General features: G+C 33.6%; 1 protein-coding gene across 1 annotated transcript; it reads left to right on the top strand.

Moving 5' to 3' along the window:
* The first annotated feature begins 18,894 nt into the window (after positions 1-18,894).
* LOC119634537 (V-type proton ATPase subunit D-like) lies at positions 18,895-19,935 on the top strand. The gene has a single exon (XM_038028765.1). The coding sequence runs from the start codon at positions 18,895-18,897 to the stop codon at positions 19,933-19,935; it is 1,041 nt and encodes a 346-aa protein (XP_037884693.1).
* Positions 19,936-21,496: the final 1,561 nt, after the last annotated feature.

A 21,496-nucleotide genomic window follows, 5' to 3' on the forward strand; every position in this document is an offset into this window, starting at 1 on the left:
GGCAGGCAAAGATGAAATAGAATGAATTGAAATTGAAAAGGGATATAGTAAGACGAGAAGCCACGAACGGAAAAAGGCGGCAACGTTAATGTACAGAAGAAATTTAATCATGCCGCTTAAGTGCTACTACAGTTACAACAGCTGGGTTGCCGCAGCAAATGGATGTAACATTCCGTAAGGGAGCGACGGCTAACAGATATAACCGTAAGTGGGTCAATACTCAACGTCGTCATTGCGGCCATCAACTTCTATAAGAATAAGTTTGTTTGTACTTATATGCTTATATATTACATATATACATATATATATACATAAGAATGTATTTATAGAGAGCGAAAGGGAAAGCGAGAACGAGAGAGAGAGTGCAGCGGTTAGACAGAGAATATCGAGTTTGCTGACCACTCTTACATACCCACGTACATATGCTGCATATTTCCACACTCGGTAAGCCGGCTTTAACTGATGCTGATGAATGCATTGCCGGCGCACAAAACACAAACTCGTACTTGTACGCGTAAGTGTGCATGTGCGTGGGTGTGTGTGTGTGTGTGTGCGGTTGGAGGGTAATGGATCAATATAAAAAAAAAAAAAACCGAAAAGAAGAAAACTTTCAATACATTTTTTTTTTTTTTTTCGGCAGGATAATGTTAAAATTGCATTTCTGATTGTATGTTTGTATGTAAATGTGTAATCAATATATGTGTTTATATTACGTTTACATATATATAGACAGCTCCTTTAGTTTAAATGACTGAAAAGTCCATCGAACACATTTTAATGGACTTTTGGAAGCAATTGCTTTCGGTCGCTTTCACTTTACATGTTATTCGTTGAGAGTTGATTTGATATGCACATATAAACATGCACATATACACACACACACACACACACACACACCCATATATATAGATATATATATATATATATATGTATATAAATACGTGAATGCATTCATTCACTCAGCCAGTTAGTTGCGGTATATTCTTAAACAAATACACATCTGTTTACATACATCTTCTATAAATCCATGAAATGTTCAATTTTTGATATCGATGTAGATACGAATGTATTTATAGCAGTGCTTGTGTACACATCGTATCGATAATTGCTTGCCTTATTAGAATGCTCACATATCGTTGTGTCACACACATCCATCCATGGGCTTCAATGTTAATTTATTTCGTATTTATTCAAAGAACAAAAAAAAAAAAAAAAAAAAAACAAATAGAAAAAGCTTCATTAAAAGAAAAAGCACTCAGTAGTTATCAGTGATTGCGAGAAATCTTTTCAGACGTTGCGTTCAGGTTTATTTAACATTTAAAATGGATAACTAACATTAAATGCTTGCTAATGATCACTAACCTGTATTTAGCATAAGATATTCTCTTATGTGTTGTGCGTTCATTTTTGATTGCCAAACTTTACACAAATTATAAGTTAAACTATAATATGTTCGGTTTTCATTTGAAACATGAGATTAAGAGAACTTTGTGTAGAATAAATTCTTACATATGTGTTTATTAAGTGAACTCTTCTTACCTCAAGCACATAACCCATAACATTTTGTTTTTTTTTTTTCATTTTTAATTCTCCTGTAAACTGAGCTAAGAACAATTTGTGTTAAACACATTTTGTGGTATTAGACAAAAAAAAAAAAAAAAAAAAAAAAAAAAAAAATAAGAAAAGGTTAAAATTTGAAATTTGTAAGTAAGTAATACTCGAAACAGTTCAAATTTGAAAGCAACCAAAAAGTCTTTTCCCAAGGAGCATAACAAAACATTCCACAAAAGATTTGTACGGTAAATGCTTATTAAAAATTCTATTAAAATTTCACTACAAATCCTTAAAGATTGCAGTAAAGGTTTTCGTTCAACTTTCAGGAAAATAACTTAAATAAAAGCACGCGTATATACATTATATATTACTATATTATATTATATATATATATATATATTTTCTAAATCTGTCCAATTAGACGAGGCTAGGTTAGTGCTTTTGCGGGTTTAAATCTCAAGTCCGGGAAAGTTTACTTTGCAAATAGCTATAGTGGATGGTCAGAGAGACATGGAAGACATAACACCAGCCGTTAGGCTGTGGAATGACTTTGACTAGATATACAAATGAAGGCTTTTTTGTTGGTTGCCGAGCATTTCTTCCGCTTTATGGGGAATTTTTGCCTTTAACCGTTCATTGGAAATTCTTCCTTCCCTACTCAGATTGCTCAAGTGGAACAGAAGTTTCAAACGGACTTTCCTTTTTGTTTTTCCTAATTTCTTTCTTTTCATTTAATAAAGTCATGAGTTTTTAGGAGTTTTTTACTACAATTTCGATACACTTTAAATAATAAATCAATAAAAAAAATCAAACTAAGAAAAAATAATTTTCTTGCTGTTAATAGAGGATCACTCGGCGACGTCGGCCGTTGATAATCGACTTGATGTCAGCCAAAAAAGTGAATTAGAGACACTAATAGTAGATTATTTAATATTGGAAGTAGAGTACAGAATAACTTCGACTGCTAGTAACGCAAGGCTTTGCTGATTTGTCGTCGGCTACAGAATGATCTCCCGTACCAGTAGTAGATTAACTTGGTGACTTGGCCTATTAGAAGTAAGTCATGGTGTAAGGCTAGAGTAGCCAGAGTAGTAGATTACTCAACGACCTTCGTTATTGGTAGTAGATTACAGAATGACTTCGCATCATAGTAACGGACTAGTCAACGGTTTTGATTATTGGTCGTAGGCTACGGAATGGCTTTGCCTATCAATAGAAGATTACTCGTTGAGTTCGTTAGCACAAGTCATACTACGCAGACAACAACACTCTTTTAAAGCTTGTTTATGATCTATGATTATGAGTTTACCAAAAAAATTGTGCGACATTGTAAATAATTTGTTAATATAATAAAAATGCGTTATGATGTGGCAGTTTATGGTAAAGAGAATTATATTTCATTGCATATTTAATGTTTTTCAGTGTATATATTTTTGAATGTGTCTCCACTGACGGCTGCCATTTCGTTCTGTGTATATCTATTAAGTAGAAAATTTTCAATGCATAATAAAACAAATGTAAATAAACACTACGTTTGTGCAGTTAGTTTTGCTTTAACTTTATGCATGCAACATGCGAGGTCCAAGCAGTAAATTTAAGAGACCATTTGAGATTATAATTATTTGCAGTCAATTTTAGTATTGCTGAACAAAAGTCGATGAAAAATTTGTATTTTGATTTTCAAAAATGTTAATATTTTATGATGAGACTTGATACGTAGTAATGAGTCGACATATAAATCAATTTAAGTAAATTTAGATAACATTTTTCTATTTTTCGTGCATTCTTTTTTTCTAATACGAGCAAACACTCAGGGTTCATTCTCGATACCTGGGACCCTGTGATAGGCAGCGGAGAAGAAGGAGGAGATAAGAAGCCGTTGCAACTTAATGAATTTGTAACCTATCGTTAAGTGTTGTATCTTTAACCTCACTAAAGCTCGGCTCAGTGGCAGCTCAATAAAAGGATAAAAGAGTGAAAGACTGAGTCCTTGGGAGAGAAAAGCTTAAGTCAATTCAAATCTTGTCCAAGTTTATCCAGTTAAAAAATATATGAATAAAACAGTAGACGGAAGAGAAATTCTACCATAACTTTCTAGAGCTAGTCTAGCTTAATTACATGTCGCACTGACCTCGTATATAAATAAATAAATAACGTTCTCTGAAACTTTTCAAATATTTGCTCTTCAAATTTTTGGATATATTCGATGTCAGTGGGGAATTTACTATATTTACTTTCAAACATTTATAATTTTTTTTTTTTTTATTGAATGTGTATTGCAAAAGTATAAATTTTTTTTACTTCAAATCATGTTTAACTGAAAACTTCAGAGTTTGTTGGATTTTACATAAAAATATTTGTTAATACTAAAAAAAGCTCTCCTCTACCTAAAAGTGCTTTCCATAAAATGATTATTTAACAAATTTTCACCATAAATCCGACGACCTATTAAAAATATTTTTAGCTTAATGGGCAAAAAAAAAAAAGAAAAAATTCACTTTAATGGTGTTTGCGTTGCTTTCAAACGAAACACGAAAAACAAAAACCGAAATTAAAAATAAAAATATAATAAATAAAAGAAGAAAAAAAAAACACATAAATTTAAATAAATCCGGGTTATTTGGTGAAAATCTGGAAACACTATCCGAAAAAAGGCCAGAAACCAAAAAAAAAAAAAAAAAAAAAAAAAAAAAAAAAAAAAAAAAAATGAAAAATAACATACAATATTTTGTGCTGATGACAGGCTGTGGTTAACCGTGTTAAACAATGACGTTATGAATTTAAATAACATTGACAGGCTTACGTAGACTCACTCGTTTACATGGAATTTTACTTCCTTCGTATCACACATAATGAAATGGGTATTAAATAACTAAAATATGTGAAATGAACTCTTGCAAGTAAAAGCGAGCAGCAAAACGGAAGTAAATGGTTGGATATCATAATCGTTATTAAAATATAATCCCTTAAGAGTACTTCATATATATGTAAGACCTTTGACCTAAGCAAGGACTTCTTTGACGCAATTGAGTCTTATTTAACTAATTAATATGTAAGTTGAGCACAAATCTCTTTATGCCTTATGCCAATGTAGTTTAGTTAAACTTTCCTTTTTAGAATTTATTTTAGTTTCTTTATTAAGCTAAGGGATCTATTCGATATACGTGCAACTCTAAAAAGTAAGCACAAGCCATGCATGCATAAATAGGGTAATAAGTATATTCTATTTAAGCTAAAATTTCTTAATATTTCATATATAGTTTGTAAAAGTGTCAGTAGGATGATTCTACAACAACAATACTACTTTCATACTACTTTCATGTACAATGGTTCAGACTGGCGTACACTTTTTATTAAAAATCTTCACATGATTCTGTCTGTCTGCTGATCGTTTCAGATGTTGCCATTCCAAGAACTTAATAATTTTATCTCAAAAACACTTCATAAGGTGAGCGAAGAGCTTGCCATGTTCTGCTTACAGATGTGATTCAGAATTTTCTTCTGAGCTTGCACTTTTATTATATGCTTTTGCCACGAGAACTTCATATGGATACAGTCTAGGGATCAGATGCTGTGGTTCATGATTAAACAGCGATGAGCTGTTCTTCATAATTATTATCGCGTAGAAGCGACAAATAAAAATAGAGTACAAGTCATGATCCACAAACGAAAAACCATCGTGCAGTACAGCAATCTAGACTGCACGTGAAGGAATACATAGTATTGGACGGCAAGAACAAAGGAACTAAAGTAAAATTGGTTTTTGGCAGATAGGCTTTCGATGCTTTCGATTTCCACCTGTCGCGGAAGCAAACCTAACGAGTAAAATTACTTAACGCTACAGAAATCACACAAAAAGAAAGAAAGAAATAGAAATGTCTAATATCTGTCGGACGATGTTCTTCTGCATTTCAATTTATCTAAAGGTAAATCTATTTTGCTTTAGCGTTCGCTAGATGTCTCTGTTTTATAAGCTTGACATTCATTAAATCTGACAGTTAATTTCACGCAGCTTTTTATCTCCGATTTGTTGCAAAAGCAGATCAATTATTCGCGTTGTCAGCACATGCTGTCACATTCTGTGGGACGTTGCGGTAAAATACGATGCCTATTACAAGAACGTAAGTTGATTGGAAGCTTGGAATTTTTGCCTTTTGCGTAGCTTGTTGGTTGGCGCGCACGTTGGCTGTTTGGAATTTTGTATTTTGCATAGCATTTGGCACATGCTAATTGGCACTGTGTGTATTACGTGGGATGATGGCACTGTATGTCGTTAAGTAAGCATTAAATTGTTTAGTAGTGAATTGGTGGATTGGAATTTATTCTTTGGAAAATTTGTATTGACGTCGCGGCATGTTGCGGTAGACAGGGATAACAAAGCGAATAGCACGGATAGTTAAGTTAAGCCGAATTGGATACGATCGTTATTACTTTCGGTTCAGTTCAGCTTTCAGTTTAAAGCCCTTTTTGTTATGAACAACGTTCATGCTTCAGCAATTCTAACTATCGAACCTCTACTACTTTACTACTAAATACTGCTTCACCGAAAAATTCTTAATTCTTCGTCCCGGAACGTAATACGACGATACATCGATAGTTAAACCTGCTTATCCGTTTACCGTAGCCTTTTCTGCTTAAAGAAGAGTGAAATTTGAATATAAGAAGAAAAGTAAGAGAAGGAAACCGAGAAGTAAAGCGAAAAAAGGATAGACGGGTTAGCAGAACATCCAGAAGAATAGCAGAAACCACCTTGGAAACCAATTGATACCCTTTAGAGATTTACGGCATTAGTGATTCCCTTAAAATCAAGCCGTAGAGTAAAAAGTAAGGGCGTCTCTTATAGCCAGATCAAAGTTAAGTGTCTATACCAACAGAATGAAAAAGATATGTTAAGAATGAAGAGAGCAACAGAAAGTTGGATAGTCGGATAGATGAATAGGGAAATACGTGCGCATGCAGACGGAAAGAGAAATGGAACCAGCTAGACGTAGAAACCCTAAGCCTAAGGCACCAATTCATTTTTGAGTTTTCATAATGTTAAACCTTTAAGTTTTTCCAAAGCATCGTTATAGTGGAACCCAAGTTCGTTAGTTACATATAAACGTCGCAGGGGAGTCTTGACCGTGCTTTCGAATGCAATACAAACAATGAAAATTTTAGTGATGGATTAATACTTCGAACAGTTAAGGAGCTATTGTGCTTGTTTCCACACATCTTCATTTTAAAGGGCGTTCCAACTTTAGCTATGGAAAGAATGGGGTGTTTCCGTAAAATAAGTTGGAGACCAAAATAAAAAATGTGAAATTCTCGAAAATTTCCTGGCTTATCAGCCGCACTACATCTTCTCTTATCACTAGAGTTCTTTGCAAGAATGATTTTTTACATTTGTCTGATTTTTCCAACATTCCTCCACCGATCATGTTTGATTACCTGATATCACTTGCTTCGGCTACATTGCAGTCTATTGTCTGCCTCATTTTCCCCTTCACAAATCTATGAAAAGTACTCTAATAAGCTCTGTTCAGTTATTCGTATTCTCGATGTCGTATTCTTGTTGATGGCCTTCTCTGAGAGTTCAGCATAGATAGATAGTAGTCACCTGCCTGTTTCTATATGATATTTCTTTATATTAACAATATCATTATAAATGCAAAAGTCATAAATCTATTAAATTCATGTGCATTCAAATTTAACAGAGATAAACAAACAACACATACCCATAAAGTACAATTAATGAAGCCATTTAATGTGTTTTTGAAACTAAAATAACAACAAACACAAGTGCATTTTAACATTAACAACATAACGTACAACATAATATGGCAAATATCGAGCCAGCTCCATCTCCAGCTCGAACTATGTACGAAAAATGTATTCATGTAAAAGCGAAGATATGAAGAAGGAATGCTTATGGAATGAAGGAAACGTATGAGGAAAGAATTCTGTAAAGATTTTTCTTATTTTTTTTTTTTTTTTTTGCTTCTAATAGAATTTATGTTATGTGTTATACATATATATATAAATGTTTATTTATATATATACATACATGGACATAGATGTAGATGTAGATGTGTGTGTACGTGTAAATCTGTGCGAGTGGTAATAAGTTTGTAGGGGGCTTTGTGTGTGTGTAGCCAGAACATTTGAACTTTGAAGGACAACCTTCATTTGCTGACGTCGTACTGCACTTGAGTACTATTCAGATGAAAAAATTACAATCACAACCAAGCTGTTGAAATATTAAAACTGTTCAAATTTGTTACGTACATATACGTTACTCGGTTTGGCCTGACAGACCACACATATATATATATATGTATATACACACATAACATTTCAGTCCATATATGTATGGGCTTGTATATATGGGAAAAAATATTGATAAATTTTCGATTATGTTTAGTGGCATATGTACGACAGCACTAATCAAATTGCATCGTACCAACTTGCGTTTGAAAGACCGCATTAGAGATTATTATTTTCATTTCGATAATTTTGTATTCGCCTCGGTCGATTGGCATTTGCTTTGTTTCTTGCAAGATTGCTTTGACGTTCCAAACTTGGTTTCAAAAGATGGCCCCTAAAGTTACTTAACTCAGTCAAGTTTTGATTATCTTCTCTTTTAAAATATAGACGTCATCGGCGTACAGAAAATATCCGATATTCGAAATGCGCGAAAACAAAAAAATCTTCCTTAATATCATTGCGAGCGACCTGAGTAATTTTGGCAGACAGAGGAGATCCCATCGGGTAAATGCTATTTACTAGAGGAAAAGATTTTGAAAGGAAGCTATTGACTACAACGCTCAATCGCCTATCTAACATGAAAGATTTGATTTGAAATTGGAAAATTTTGCTCCAATACTCCAAACTTTAAAAAGGTTTAATGTCGTACACTGGTCGGTTTCGTCAAAAGCTTTCGCGAAGTCGATTGAAATATGGCTTCTTGCAGCATGACTTCCTTAAGAAATTGCTTTTGTTGTGCAATATAATCAATGGTTAATAGAGCATCAAAACATCTTCTACCTGACTTCAATCCAATTTGCTACTTCGTCGGTAAATTTTTATGTTAAATAATAAACAGAATAATCAAGAAGCTACCATATAAAGAAAATCTCTCGATACTTTTTCTGCAAACTATTACATTATATTACATATATAAATGTATAAGAAATAAAAGCTTCCAGTCATGTATAAACACAAGTGTTATATAAAATCTTTTCTTTTTTTTTTTTTTTTTTTTTTTTTTCATACCTAAAGTTGCCGTTTTCGTTATGCTCTGTTGGCTGTCGTCTTGTGATTTATCTTAATGATGCACATTTACATCTGAGTGAATATTTAATAATAGAAAATTTATGCATGCTTTTATATACATATTTACACCTTATATAAACGTATGCCTGTGTGTGTGTACATATATATATATATATAAAGGATACATTTTCCTTGCAATCTGCCCTCCTACTATTCTCGTTCGGCAAGTTACTAACATTCCTACCACGTTTACTTATCTACCTACATATTAAGCTTATAAAATAAATGAGAAATGTGTTAGTAATTGAGGCAAATTGTATGCTTAAAATTGCGAAGGCACAAAGCACATAAAAGTGAAGACCAGAAATGAACTTAACGGAAATGCAATAACTGTAGGAAATATTATTAAATATTAAAACAAAGAAAGGAACATTTTTCTTGATTTGATTTTTCTATTGATTTATTATCATTTCAAATATATTGAAATGTAGCAGAAAATTCCATAGAATTTATAAGTTTCGCAAATGAAAGCGAAGCATAGAATCGAGAGTAGAGTAAGTAAAGTTGCTTTTTGCATTAAGTTGAAGTTACGAAAGTTGCGAAATTTTTGTTTTGGCAATCCGAACAGTATAAGTACTGAAGGACGAAGTTTCATTAAATGATTGATGGCAAAAAAATTCCACGAATCACTGAAACGTAATTCATAACGTTTTGTGATTAACGTTTAAATGTTTGTGGAAACTTTTACGTATTCCACGAATTACTTGCATTAAGTTTTATTAACTTTGCTCGCAAAGTCCGCGAATCGCAAATGTAAGTATGTATAAACGATGTTTAAGATCAGATAATAATATTTTTTCTATCATGTATTCATTTTGCACGAAATATTCATTTTAATAAGAACAGTAAGCAAACTTATTTCTTTCTATTACTGAAAATATCGAGCTTAACACCCGCTAGTGATGAAGAATTTTTTCACCCTTCCCAATTGACTGCTACACTCTCCTCAGATATTATCACAATTCTTATCATTTCTCTTCTTTGTAGGATTTATTATCGCCTTTACGAGTTCCTTATATTGATTGTTTCCCCTTTTGAGATATTATTGTGCAAAATTCCTCTTTCGAATCGGCGATCCGTTATGTAAAAGTTGAATGGAAATTTCCAGATGCTACTATGTCTAAGACTCGGGTTATGGCTGTGCGAGACTCCATTAAGATGTCATTAGTGGGGATAAATATTTCCTACCCTAGCTTGAGTCTTCGCATTGCTCGTCCTAAGTGATTATTTCGCGAAAGTTAATGTTCACTCAGCTATTAACTTTTTTATACTTCAATGACACACTTTCTGGGCATTACTGCATCCTTTCTAAGCTCTTTCCCTTTGTCATCGACCTGCAATGACTATCAACGAACCGCTTTACAACACTTCAATGGGCCATCATTTTTGACAACTGAGCCCTCATTCTCTCTCTTTCCTCTTTTTTTTTTTTTTTTTTTGGTTCTAAGCCCTTCTTGGCTTTATAAGCTTTTTCATAATAAGCCTTTTTACACTTATCCAACTGTTGGAGCCCCACCCTCGTATATTTTGTTACTTGTCGGGAAGTCGCTTATGATTCGATTTCATGTCTCGAGCCGACGATATTGATAAATAATATTTGCCGTTTTATCCTTTTCCGCATTCACAGTCCAAATTTTTATAAATGATCTTTGATCCTATGTAGCACTCCTCCTTTTACTTCTTGAGGGAGACCTCGAAGACATTCTAGGACTAGAGGCTTTTGTTGATAATTAATGCTTCCTTACCTTCTTTTGTAAATATTGCGGTTATATCGTGAGGCTGAGTCAAAGCAGTTACAATGAGATTGAAAGACTTTAACCAGCAGTTGGTTTTTCCAACATTATTCAAATTCCTCTTCTCTCTTTTTTTTTTATTTCACAGAATAACTTCTCAACTTTCAATTATTACCTTCATCTTATATTCTGTTTGACGGTGCAATTCTTGTTGTATACATGCCTTACAAGCACTACAATGATACTATTATTTAAAGACGTGAATGTCTCGCACCGTCTCGTTTGTCTTAACGCTGGTTATATAAACATTTTCCATTTTACATTTTATCTTTTCATCTCTTCCGTAGCATAGGAGTTATGTTTTCACTTTTTTTATTTTCATTTCGATTTTCTTTTTGTTTCTAACAAAAAAAAAAGAAAAAAAAAAAAAAAAAGGAAAAAAACCCAAAATACAATCTTATCCTTTTTTTTTTTTCTCGAAAGCTGCTTTAAATCTCAATGTCCGTATGCTAAAGCATATCAACGTGAACGGCAACAGTCAGAGCTCGGCAAGGCCAACCAGTTATCTATCGTTGTGTGTAACATTGTGGTATAGTTGTAAACGTATGCAGATTAACTTGACATGTTCATGTATGCGTGTAACCACAACATTAATATCACTTTTTATTAACTTTATCACATTTCAATGTAAATTTTAATGAATATCTTACTGCTTCTCTGTCGAGAATTGCAAAGGACTTTCTCTCTAGCTTTCCAGTTTCTTATTATTACTATTATTATTATTATTATTAAGAAAACACATACATATATATTAAGCTATATATTTAAAAATTAATATTTAAAAGGATAAAGGGAATTAACTGACAGCTGCACATAAAATGAAAGATGTTATCCTACAAAATTGCTATAATATGTGAAGCGTCTAAAAGCAATTTAAGTCATTAATATGTCATTCATCAGAATATTCGATAATCGCATTAATATAGCGAAACCATAAACACTATTACAAGAGCCATCACGACTATGACAATTGTGGCATTCAACATGAATTAAAATGCAATTAATCTCTTGGAAATTATTTTGTTGTCGCATCAACTCAAGTATAGTAAGCCTTTGACGGGGAATACCTTATGCAAGTGACAGATGCTTATGGCATAATCAATGATCATAAAAAGCAAAATTTATTAAAGAAAAATTCATAAAATATTTAGTTTACATTATTTGAGTTGATTATGGGAAATTTTTCGATTATTTTTTTTTTATTTAAAATTGTTCCTAGTTGTAGTTATTGTTTCCGATATGCATCAGGACAAAAGGTCATATCGAAAATAAAAGTCAATTTTCATCTGAACAATTTTGTTATTTGCATAACTACGAAGAATAGCTTTATAGGAAAAAGCAATCACAGTGATTTTCATGCGATAACTTTGTTAGCCTAAAAGAAACCAATGATTTAAAAGGTAAGGACGACAATTACATTTTGAAGAAGTCAATAATAATTTGAAAACAAAAGTAAGCGTTTTGTCCAGTTTGTGTGGTAATTTAATAAGCGATTTTATCTGTATAGCAATTAGAAATAAAGTCGAACATATATATATATATATATATATATATATTATATTCTGTATTACTCAAGGTTATTATTAGGTATTAGTTTAATTTTCAAATAACTTTAAAAGCGAGATATATTTGTATGTTGCTTCTGTTCATAGCATGTTTCGGCTGCATTACAAGTTACATTCACATAATATGTTACGAATAAAAATAATCTTGAACTTATCCGCTTATGACGGAACTGAAGGCAAACATGTGCGACTATCAACTCGATGTTGGTGAGTTCAAAACCAAGGCACGGTGGAGTTTTCAATAAAGTTGATAGTCTTAGATGCTAGTGCTATAAAATTTTGGTTCTAGAAATTATTGATGACACAAAAGATAAGTAAGAGACAAACGGAATTTGCGAAATATCCAATAAATCTGCAAAATTATAAAGCCGTGGGATTTTTTAAGACGTCGTGAAAGGTAAAGTAGGTGTGAATGTCTTCAGACCTAACACCTTGCTAATCAATGTAATGATTCGAACGGTAGCAGTTTGGAACATCTGCCTAGAGATAAGCGTTTTGAAACTACTGCCCATCGGTCTTTATATTTCTATTAGCTGCATGTGCTTCCTTCAAAAGGTTAAAGGGTTCAAGTTACCTAACTTTTTAAATTAAAATTAGACTTAACAACAATCCCTCTTAACTCTGGTGTGAGTATCACATCCAACTCACTCGTCTTTTGAAGATGGCATAAAGATCTCTTTGATTTTGGCTCCTTTTTTGTTTAATGATATCTACCCCAGAGTAACCTTAAAAAAGAAATGAAAATTTTCATTGCCCACTTCTAAATTTTATCTATTCATTAGCTTAGCTATATATATATATATATATATATGTCTCCACACATTGTTGCGTCTTAAAACGATGAACCAGTATTTCCCGCTTTATAATCCTGTCCCTAAGCGAGTATTCGATGATTCTTTTGTTTGGCAATTCAAAAAACTTTTTTCTTCGTAACAATAAAAGTAATATTAATAATAATAATAATAATAAAAAAAAAGACAATGTGATGGTAGCAATTGCCTTCAAATATAGAAAATGATTTGGGAGAATGACAGTAGCTTTGAAAGTTTCTCAATTGATTTTTACTTCTAAAATTTATCGAGAAAGTTTTCAGCAGCTTTAATATATTGTTAGCATTCTACAATAACTAGTGCTCTTAAACAAAAAAAAAAAAACTGATATAAAGTGCATCAATATATGTTTGCTTATTCGTGTCTTTTTTTTTATTTTTTTTTGTTTTTTGTTTATAAATAAATATACATATAAGAGCAAGAGAAACACGATCTATTCTCATTCAATTTCTAAAAAATCTCTTGTGCTTAGTTCATAATATATGAACAAGTGCTGCGATAATAATACGGAAGTTAAACATGTTTCCGCTTACATTGCCGTTTCACAGTTAAATTCGTTCTATGTATGCAAGTAAGCATGCAATGAAAACCAAACAATGTTTGAATGCATATATATATGCGCAACTGACTACTCTATACATATATGCCATGACCAGTACTAATGTCATGTTTACAATTTCATTGTCTGCTAGTCCTTGGATGTATTGCGTGCATAGAGCAAAAATATGTATGCTTCAGAGAAAACATGCTAAGGGAAAAAGATTTCAAATAAAATATCAATATCTTTCCTTGTATAAGGAAGTACAAGTACACAAGTACTCGTATACCTGCGGTAGTAGCTTTAAAATATTATATAATTACGGCACAAGGTGGAAAATATCGGGACTGTGTCAACAAATGATTCGATTGATGCAATATTCGTAAGGTGATTACAACGATTTCGTCATATCGTTCCACTTGAGAGATGAATTGATATTTTTAGATAAAATTAAAATCACTAATTTATTAATTTCAATCTGGAAACATAGATGAATTAAATAAGTAAGAAAATTATAGGTATTATGTCTGTGACCGTATCGCTTCTACCCACCAATTTTATGGTAAGGAAGATGGGAAATTATAAAGAAAAAATTAAATTTCCATTCTCTGGCTGATTTTGCTCAATTTTGTAGAGCATACGTGGTGTGAGGACCCAAAGTCGTCCCTTGTTTTGGCCTCACGGGTTCTCCGTCTCTGGCTGGGGAGAGAGGAGTGCTAAAGAGTAAGATAGGATAAGAGTAGGATAGGCGTAGTATAAGAAGAGGATAGACATAGGATAAAAATAGATTAAGATAGAATAGGAATAAATTAAGATGGGATAAGAATAGAATAGGCCACATAAGCGTAGGTTAAGGATAAGTTAAGTTAGTTGAGTTTGAGTCGCCGACTAATGAAGTGCAGTTCTGGTCGTAGATTTGTAGGGACGCGTTTGAAAGGAAAGTGTAATAAGAGAAATAGAAAATAAAGGTTCCTGCAAAATACAAATTTCTAGTACGTTTCCATTACCCTGGCCCGCTGAGCTAACCCATCCTTTAGAAAAGAGACGGAAACGTCTTCACAGTGGAAATCCCTATGAATAATTGACAAAAACCTTAGGAGAAGGAAAATTATTCAGAGCTCATGCGAGGCACTGTAGGCGTTTCCTTTCATCTATTTGGGCCATTTTGGTTATCAGTGCAAGAACTTTCAAAGGTTTTTTTTTTGGCGTTTGAACCCGATAGCTTTTGTTTTTCTTGTCCGAAGAATGTTCGCCATAGGCGGGCTGATGGACAAACGAACATGCTTAGGTGGATTACAAATTTGATACCGGTTCGCAATATATAATATATACTTGCTGCGTTATCTAAAGCTTCCTTCTGGGTGAAGCAAACGTTTCACGTTATCCATGGGTAGGTGATATAAACAGATGCTGGGAGTTAAAATGTCTTTAGCGTACGATATGAAAAATATTGTAAGCCTGCTTAGATTTGTATAAAGTCTAACGGAATACATTTTACTATTAGTCCCAGAATTTTAAGATCATATCAACACGACTTTGTTCGACAATTTTTTAAACCATTCTCTGTTCCGGTCGCTTAACAACCCTTTTCAAGTGTTGCCTCTTAACAAATTTAAGCAAATGAGGGGGTTTTCATAGCATTGAAAGTTCGTTCTTTCAAGCTTTAGTCAAAAAATTTTAAACAATTATGCATCGCTACATAACATATGGCAAAGGTTATGGGGATTAATGTGTTGGTAACTTAAATATTTTATGTTTCGCTTTTAAACGTTTCAGATAAGACGGATTAATACTATTACTCGACATATGCATCATAAACGAAATCGTAACACTATCATATATAATAGCCTTAAAATATTTTCAATATTTACCCGGAAACGACTTAAAAGAGCTGTGCTGTATATGCATGCACACACGAATAATGACGTGAGCAACAGTATAAAGCCTTACATAAATTTTTATCGAAATAAAATAAACTTATCTCCTACGTACGTAATATAATAAATAAAACTACGAAAAAAAAAATTTTTTTTTTTTTTGTTATAAACTTTTCAAAGGAAAATATTTTAATCCTCTTACATTTTTGTGAGGATTTTGTTTTTCTTTTTATTTATTTATTTTAGTTTCTCTTTTTATGTTTACATAAACCCCTGAACCTTATATATTAGCGGATGTATTAAGCTCTTCAGATTTTTTGTTACACCTTTCAGATTGAATGGATACCGTTGTTCAACATAAAAATTTGATTTCAAAATCAGGACTTGAAGTTTGAAAAGCGCAAAAAAATTCAAAAATGAAGCTGACACTTGACGGTGTAACAAATACCTTACCAGATGACCACTCATAAAATTATTGTTTAATGTAAACGCTCGTCAGGATTAAATTTATAATTGAGACACCACTCAGCCATAATAAAAATAATAAGCTCTTAAGGATTGTTCACAATTCCCCCCAAGGCTAACATTGATCTGTGCGTATGTGTTAACAAGTGCAAAGTAGAAGACGGCATCATCCAGAAAAATGAGTGAGATATTCTAAATTACATATTCGATCAGCGTCAAAACTTATTGAAAATTCCCAATTTGAGAATCAGTATTTCTTTGACCTATAGTTCACAACTTTCACGTTCTTCACGTTCTGAAAGTTGTTGCCAACGTAGATGTGCAAAATGTAGACAAAAAGGATTTAATTAAGAGTACTTATGCAAAGTCTCAATTTTTTGTTCTCGAAAAAAGAGCAAATCGTAATACTACGCTGTACTATATACTACATATAATCTACTATAATATACTGCACTTAACTACGTCACACTATGTTACATTGTACTTTACTATTTTTATGTTTTACTATGCTATGCTATGGTGCATTACAACTATGGTATACTTCGATGTAATTTTATGTTGCATTACGCTACACTTTGCAAATGCTATGCTCTACTGCTATGCTGTGATTATCCCGCAATATCCCATAAAATGCTATTCCTATATTATACTATGCTACATCTACGCTAGGCTCTACTATGCTGTTGTAATGCCATACTGAACAATGCTACACCATATTATATAATACTTGTACTGCACTACCATACACTTGGTACTCTTGTTATAGTATTGTGAATTACTATACTAACACTCTACTGCTCTATACATGTATCATATTTTACTTATGTTATAATTGACGATACTTGGACTACATTGTACTATACACTACATCATAGCCACAGTGCGCTATATTTACACCTTGCTATGTATTATGCTTATTGTACTCTATTAGACTATACTGCGCTATACTGTACTATACTTACTGTATTCTATGCTAGTTTTACCATATTGTACTATAGCAAAAAATATTAGTCAGAGTTCTTAAAGATGCAGTAGGTTACGCTAGATATACAATTAACTTTTTCGAAACTTTCTGATGTAAGTTTAATCATCGAAGAGTGGAGGTACATTTAGCCTTGTCAAAACGTTTGCAACCACCAGAAGGCAGTTTTAGAGATTCTATAAAGTATATATATGCTTGATCACCATCAAGTTGTGAATCGATTCGTCCGTCCATGCACGTGTGGTCATCTTGCGTATGATTGCGGTAAAAACGCGAAAATTAAGAATATCGGCTTCAAATTGGGTGAAAGCAATGATAGTGCTCGCACGTAGGTTATTATTGTAAATCGGTCTAATTGGTGAAAAAGCACAGCTGCAATGCAACCAAAGCTGACAACACTGCTGCTTTTGCTCGTTATTCATGAATGCGAAAATAGTTGCATAGATAAAAATTTTCAAATATGTAAGTCAACCACGCCCCCGAATTATTATAGAGTATTACAAATTCATTTTCTTCGGTTTGCTTTTTAAAAGAAAATAAAAGCATTTTCCACCTCTCAAGTAGTCCGCAGTATATAACCATAAATTCATCTATAAAAAAAAAACGCTGCAAACTTTATCTTCTGCTATCTTCTATGTAAATATATGTTCATATATGCGTATGTATGCATATCGTAACATTGCACTAAAAGAATTCTATTTAAGCGCTATTATCGTACTAGACAACAAAAATGATTAATTATTGGCAATAAAATGTCACACATATATATATATATGCGTATCTATCGTAAGCACGCATGTTTACTTAAATTTCCGATCAATTAATAAAACATTGCTTTTATTGTTGCTGTAAATTTAATCGATTTATTTATGCTTGTTTGAGGCTAACGTAATGTAATCCAGGCTATTATTTCGACTGATGTAACAGGCAGATAACACTTACGCATTATCTGCAAAATATGTCAGCGTACAGCATCAACTTCAGCATCATCATCAGCACATGCACAAGCACAAGCACAAGCACAAATACCACCAATAACGAAAACACCAAACAATGCACTGACTCCGTTATCTGATTAAAATTTAATATGCAATAGATTAGCATTTGTAGCTCTGGGTATTAATAAAGTTATATTTTGTGCAAAAAAAATCTCCCATGAATTTATCAGGATATTCAGTATACTCTAGTGGCGGCCAATCTCATACGGAGAAAGTCAAAACGCCACTTATTCATAATATAGTTGTTCTGGCCGTTATGCATAAAGACCCCCCCCATATCAATCTTGACTCGATTTGGATCGTTTAAAGTAACTTAGTTTCGTTTGCTTTTAGGGATACGTACTTAACGGATACCAAGCACTTACTAACAGTAGTGTTGCGTTCTCCAAGCAATGTAGCTTAATTTAATATCATGTCAACAGCAAGACTTTGACTGACTTTTTTGTTTTGCCCTTTGCTTCAATCGAAACGTTTACTATTGAAATTTTCACTTATTATGGTTCGTTGATTGTTGAAGAGATTAATTGAAAAATCGAATTCGAGGCAAAGCAAAATCTGATGCGAAACAAAGAAGAAACAATAAATTGGCCAACAATTATCTTTGCCGGCACGCTCAGAGGTCATCGTCAAGTGCATTTGCATGCGCGAAGCAAGCAAGCATTCAAGCGAATCGATTCAATAAAGCGCATCCCGAAATTGACGAACTCAAAAATCCATTCGAATTTAAAAGCGAATTCAAAATTACAAAATTGATAATTAAATTATTTGCTTAAAGGATAGAGTTATCTTGGCATCTCTGCAATTTGTCCATTTTCTGACCGATTCACTTGTCAACTTCACTTGTAAACAGAAATTCTTTTTGGGTATTTTTGAGTTTATGGAAACTTTACCTTTTGTCCGCTCTATCATCACAAGTTTTCACAGCAATCCCTAAAAATTCAAAATTAAAAAGTTAAGAGAAAAAACAAAAAAAAAAAAATGGCCCAAAAAGATCGGATCAATCTTTTTCCGTCGCGAGCAAACTTAGTTTCGACGAAGCAGCGTGCCGCCAGTGCTGTTAAAGGTTTAAGTCTGCTCAAGCGTAAACGAGATGCCCTGGAATTGTTTTTAAGGGAAATGAGCACAGAATTGGATAAAAATCTCGAGCAAATGGATGCTGCTATGAGAGAAGCGATTTTCTCGCTTACGAAAGCCAATTTTTTAAACACCGATTTTAAGCCAGCCGCCTTAGTAGCTCCCGATCGAGCGGATGCGTACATACGCATTAAACAAAATAAAATCGTTGGAACGTCCGTACCGCAATTACAGTTGGTTATACGAACTACAGCTGCTGCGATTCCATTTACTGGACTTGCAACTGGTGGTCGACAAGTAGAAATAACGAGATTAAAATTTCAAGAAGCTCTTAAAATTCTTGTGGCTGTAGCTTCGCTGAAGTATAATGTTAAAATTCTAAGTGAAACTGTGCGTTCGACCAATATGCGAGTCAACGGTTTAGATTATGTGGTTATACCTCGCTTTCAAAATACGGTCACTTATATACGTGACGAATTAGACGAACTGGAACGTGAAGATTTCTACCGTTTGAAACGTTCTCAAGCTAAGCAGTTAAAAAAAAAAAACGCAATTGTGAAGCTCGGGAAGACGAAAGGACAATCTGGAGAGGAAGTCGCAGGGACTAACAATCCCAAAAATAAAGCAAAACCTGAAGTAAAGATTATGGATTATGGCGAACCCCGTTCGGCCACTACTCGTGCCACTATCCAGTCGCTTGGTCCCGAAGATATACCAGCGGCCAGAAACAATAGATTCGTTTCATTCATTAAAGGCAGAAATACAGTTGTTTTGGAATCGGGAGAGTTGCCAGCAGTTACCGAATTGCAAAAGGAATCTGCAGTGGAGCAGGAGCCTGAAGAAGAGATAAGTGACAGAAAACTAATCACATCATCGGAATCTTCTGAGGTTACATTGACATCGGACGACGACGAAAAGTTTACAAGTACTGAAGACATTAATTAGGCGGAAAAACGTTAAGTCTGCTAAATACGAATATATATGTAAGCCAATCATTATCAGCGCAAAAATGAGGATAGATGAACTTCGTTTTCTACATGTAGTGATCCCTGACAAAGAAACGAAATGGTAACAATGAGGTCGCAAAGACGTCAGTCTGTGTAAAATTGTATTTTTCTATATAAACGTTCGTTGGTGAACTCACATGTGCGAGAACTACACGAAATTTTGGCATTTTTATAGTCCTAGCTTTAATAATCTGGAACGAAAATCTTTTAAAATTAAAACAAAATAAAATATTAATTTAAAAAAAGTGTCATGATACCGTAACTAAGGTTACCCCAATTAGAATCCAGCTTATAATCGAGCACCACCCACCACATAATACATTATATTATTTGAGTCTTACGTAGTTAACGCACTAAGCTTTTGAAAAGTCTTCAAATGCTTGAAAAAAGCGCCTCTGAAAATCGGCTACGGAGGTCCGTTTCTAGGCAATTACCTCTTTTAGAAAAGATTATCCCGGGGCAGATATATTTTTATCGATGAACGATGAACCCATTGTAGATAAACTATGCTTTCAGGGGAGCATAGATATGCCGAAACTCTCACTTCCTCGTGGTGATCCCTGGAAACGGTCTTCACCGGCGAACAAGAGTTTAGGCTTGGCTTAAGAAGAATACCGTTGCCATGGGCAGAGACAAAATTAGAATTTTTTGGGTGCAAAGTCATTGGTCTCTTGGGCAATAAGCGATTTAAAATAGAGGTTACGAGTGGATGTGAACAATGGGTTTTTCCTGCAAGACGCCGCATCTCTCAAGCCAATGACTATTAATAATTATTAGGTGCTTGCATTAATTTAGAGAATTTTTATCCAATTATCGACCCATTTTCGTACTTCTTCAACTTTGCGGAACCGCTGGGTGTAGCAGACCTTCCCTGTCTTGTGTATCCTGGACCACTCTTGCAACACGTGGACAAAAATGGCATTTTCAGTCAATTCGTGTCGTCAACACAAAAACCGACTATTGGGATATGATGGCGGGGCATCATCATATGCTTCTAAAGATGTTTGGTGAGCCTCGCCTGGAGATTTCTTCAAACAACAAAAGCAATGCATTTAGAGGAAGAAGAACTTTGAGCGCTCCATGTGATTAACGTCGGCATACGCTGAATAAATCAATAAAATTACATGGAAAACTCTTATTTTATGCAGGGAAAGGTCAAAATGATCGAATTTAATCGTTATATGCACTGGTGCACTGATATTTCCCATTTCCCATTTCCATTTCTTTATCATTTTTACCTGCAGTAGCCGCTGATCAAAATCTTCCTATTAATTTAATGTCACGTATCTTGTTGAAAAGTCCCCTTCCATAAGTGTGGAGATGTGTTGTGCGAACGCAAATTACTTTCCCTATATAACTAGGGGTTAGTCGATTTTGAATGAAATTTTTAAGTTTTCATTATAATACACGCAACCATGTATTTAGATCTGTTACGTCAATAAGTTGCAAGTGTAATAGTGTTAGTTATACTTGAAAGTGATTGTGAATATATTGAACAT

Source organism: Glossina fuscipes, unplaced genomic scaffold (assembly GCF_014805625.2).
Source record: "Glossina fuscipes isolate IAEA_lab_2018 unplaced genomic scaffold, Yale_Gfus_2 3, whole genome shotgun sequence".
Classification (NCBI taxonomy): domain Eukaryota; kingdom Metazoa; phylum Arthropoda; class Insecta; order Diptera; family Glossinidae; genus Glossina; species Glossina fuscipes.

Excerpts from the sequence above, each read along its gene's own strand:
- LOC119634537 (XM_038028765.1), top strand. The coding sequence starts at position 18,895 with ATGGCCCAAAAAGATCGGATCAATCTTTTTCCGTCGCGAGCAAACTTA.